Here is a 3528-nt window from a genome sequence, read left to right on the forward strand (position 1 = left end):
ACATTTCTCACATTATCAGTTTATTCACTATAGTTTATAAAATGCTAATAAAATATGAGCAGAACTCAGTTGAAACTGACAGGTTTTGTCCGTCCTTCTGTTAGACTGTCTCACACACACACACACACACACATACACACACACACACACACACACACATGAATTATGTTGATTATCTGTCAGCTGGTAAATTTAACTACACAATTAGATAATACCAGTTTAGCTCAACCAGTGACCAAGCAATTCTTCATTGTGTTCAGTGTGTGTGTAAAAAGAGCATTAGCAATTACAGACAAAACACTGAAGAACACATGATCAGCTCATAGTGTCAATCATTTTTGGTCCCAAAGTGTTTATAAATGTTACTGGTAGTCACTGTATGAATATTTTTTGGGTATGTCACAGTTTACTTTATTTTGCTCTCCTCACTTACAGAAATCAACTATAGTGTCCTGCACACACTAGTAAAACAATATAAAAAATGATATGTGTCCGAATCATTTTTGGTTTGACTGTAATTCACATCTAGTTATGTTCACACACCTATGTACAGTTTGTATTGTTCGTAGTAAATATTTACTTGGTAACAACCAAAAAAAAAAGTGTAAAAAGTGTATTGAAAAGTGATTGCCTCGATGTATAGTGCTGTGTGGCCACTGTGACATCATCATCATCATCATCATCAAGAGTGCGAGAAAAGGTCCATTTACGAAGAGAATCAAAAGTATGGGAGATTTTATTTCACGGTCTGCAAATCATCACAATGTCCAAAGCTGATCTTGCCGAGTGGTTTTAACCCGTCACAGTTTCACAGTCATTACTGAAGCAGAAGTGGAAGAGTTGTGTGCCGCTGTACAGGAGTGCTGGAGGATCTCCGCGGACGCTAGAGCGTGTTCCTCGCGATGGCGTTCAGCGTTCGCACTTTAGTCACGTCCGCCACTTTTACTGCATATTCTGGTACGGACAGAGCGCCTCCCATACTGACAGCACAGTTCCTACAACACACAACAAGAGTCCTTACAAGCCATTCACATGAGTTACAGCAACTCAAAGTCAAGATCATTACACCTCTCAACAACAGCTCCCACAGTCTTACAAAACCTGGATTTACCGTAGTAAATATAGAGAGTGACACTTCAGTGATTTCTAGACCTGGAATAGATGAATGCAAATTAATAAAATCTTTAAACGCCATAGGGAAGATACATTGGTAACTCTTTACAATAAGACGTCATTTGTTAACTAATGAGCGGGGCTCATTTGCATATTCATAGAACCGCGCATACTAAATGAGGCAAGGGTGTCGAGTTACATTCAAGATATTTTAAGACATGAAGACATTTTTCAAGGAAAAAACACTTAAATATGTCATTTTGATTATTAAAGATGAGTTTTAAGGGACTAATCTTAACAAATTAAACCTTATTGTAGAGTTTTTCCCCATACATTTGTGTAGTTATGCTAATCGGGTAGACATTTTTTAAATCCTTTGGTTTACAGTGTCCATGTTACATGCAGTTACTGTAGTAATTACTATAAATGATGCATAATTACATGTAACTAACCCTAAACCAAACCCCAATTATTCAGTCAGTACTTAAATGCATAATAACACCGTTATAAAGTGTATAATAAAGTGTAATCAATCCTTCTTAATCTTTATCAGAAACGACTGGAAAAGACATTTAAATGCATTGTAGTGATGGGTCGTTCGCGAATGAGCCGGATCTAAGAGCCGGCTCTTTTAGGTGAACGACGGGAGCTGGCTCGCATATCTGAAGAGCCGACTCTATTTAAAAATATATAGCCTATAGAAATTAAATCATTATGTAATAAAGAAATAATGAATTATTTTAATTTTATTTAAAATAATTGACTAATTCAAAGAAACACAACAAAATAATTAGGCTATCGGCCTAAAGGCGCACACACATTCGTTTCGACTGTCTGATCAGCCTCACACTCTGTTCCTGTCAATCAAACACGCGATGTCAACCAATTATACTGCATGAGGGCCGAGCACGCACGCACGCACACACACACACTACATGCGGATAAACCGCTGATCGGGCGGATGGCGTGACAAAAAATAATATTTTAATTCAATTTGGGCGGGTGGCGGTTAAACCAATCAAATGAAGAAAGTTTGCCACTAAGCAAACTTGCAAGCTATGAGCCGAGCTGTCAGGAGGAGGCCTAAACGTCTCGTAGATGAGACTGACTGGGTTATTTTGTTTCGATATTAGTTATATTTTAAAACAACCAGTCATTGTAGCCTACCACTTGTGGAACATTTAAAAGAGAACTCAGAAATGACATCGGGCAATGGCAGCGCAAGATGTTCAGAAGAACGTAAGAGATAACTTCTACAAGCTCAAAAACATCCACATAAAAAAAGAAGGTAGGCCTAGGCCTAAGAAAAATTGTCGGAAAACTTTGCACATTAATTAGAAGTGCAAGGCAAGCAGGAAAATTTTCGGGTTGTTATGGACAATAAAAAATGTGAATATTCACGTTGCACTGTTGTGCGGTGGACTTTCAGGGAGTTAAAACGTTTATTTTTTAAAGAGCCGTTTGTGAGTCAAATGAGCCGGCTCACGAAAAAGAGCCGGATTGCCCATCTCTAATGCATTGGTCTTCAGAACATTCAGCTCTTAAAGCTTCTCCTAAAATGCAATTGTTCATTTTCTTTATCACGTTAGGTCACTTATTTTACTTTACAGACACTAGGAGTGTCCATAGATCAAGTTTTGAGAACCAAACTGTCGGGCCTGTAGTTGTGGACAGTGAGAGCTGAACACCTGAACTTCATGCTGGAGTCTTTGCTGGAGCGAGCGGAGCAGTGGAACTCCTGAACGCCCGAGCCCTCCAGGATCCTCTGAAGGTTTCTCTCGGTGATCCCCCCGCCTGCACACACACACACACACACACACACACACACACGCATCAGCAGGAGCTCGTCTGGACACTGCAGCTGTTATTATTACATTAATGAGGGACTAGATTGAACAGACCTGGCATTATTGCTATTCTGCCTTTTGCCTAAAGTGAAGAGTGAAGAGAGAAATGCATTATAGTTGGAACGTTTTGTCATAAAAGCAACAATAATATAATGCAAACAAGTCAAAATATCAATTCAGAACAACTTCTGCGCACAACATTTTCAGCGCACTTGTCATAAAGCTACTGTGTGATTGTGTGTGTGTTCTGGGACAGCCTTCATGCCTTTGATGCTCTGGTCGATCGACATCGAAGGAGGAAACTGATGCATAGAATTATACCTTCTACTGAACGTCTAGATTTGGCGGTCAAAGATTTTTTTTTATTTCGAATATACATCCAATAAAATAAAAAAAACTGCACATTCAAATGCGGTACGGCTGCGTTGTTAATGTGAAAAATGGCGGGAAAACTCTTCTCAGTTGGAGGCAAAAATCATGCAAAGACACACTTGAAAAACCTGCACATCGGTCAGAGCTGAGTGTGAGTGTGTGTGTGTGTGTGTGTGTGTGTGTGTGTGTGTGTGTG

General features: G+C 39.3%; 1 protein-coding gene across 2 annotated transcripts in view; it reads right to left on the reverse strand.

The window, feature by feature from the left end:
* The window catches only part of cutc (cutC copper transporter homolog (E. coli)), a 12483-nt gene continuing 8955 nt past the window's right edge, over window positions 1–3528 (reverse strand). For both annotated transcript variants that reach the window (XM_079634769.1, XM_079634770.1), the window contains exons 7-9: window positions 3015–3042; window positions 2802–2907; window positions 1–995 (exon numbers count right to left, since the gene is read on the reverse strand). In XM_079634769.1, the coding sequence (XP_079490895.1) occupies window positions 884–995; window positions 2802–2907; window positions 3015–3042 (246 nt within the window). In that variant the 3' untranslated portion in view covers window positions 1–883. The remainder of the gene's footprint in view (window positions 996–2801; window positions 2908–3014; window positions 3043–3528) is intronic.

This window comes from Phoxinus phoxinus (genome assembly GCF_949152265.1).
Source record: "Phoxinus phoxinus genome assembly, chromosome: 14".
NCBI classification, from domain to species: domain Eukaryota; kingdom Metazoa; phylum Chordata; class Actinopteri; order Cypriniformes; family Leuciscidae; genus Phoxinus; species Phoxinus phoxinus.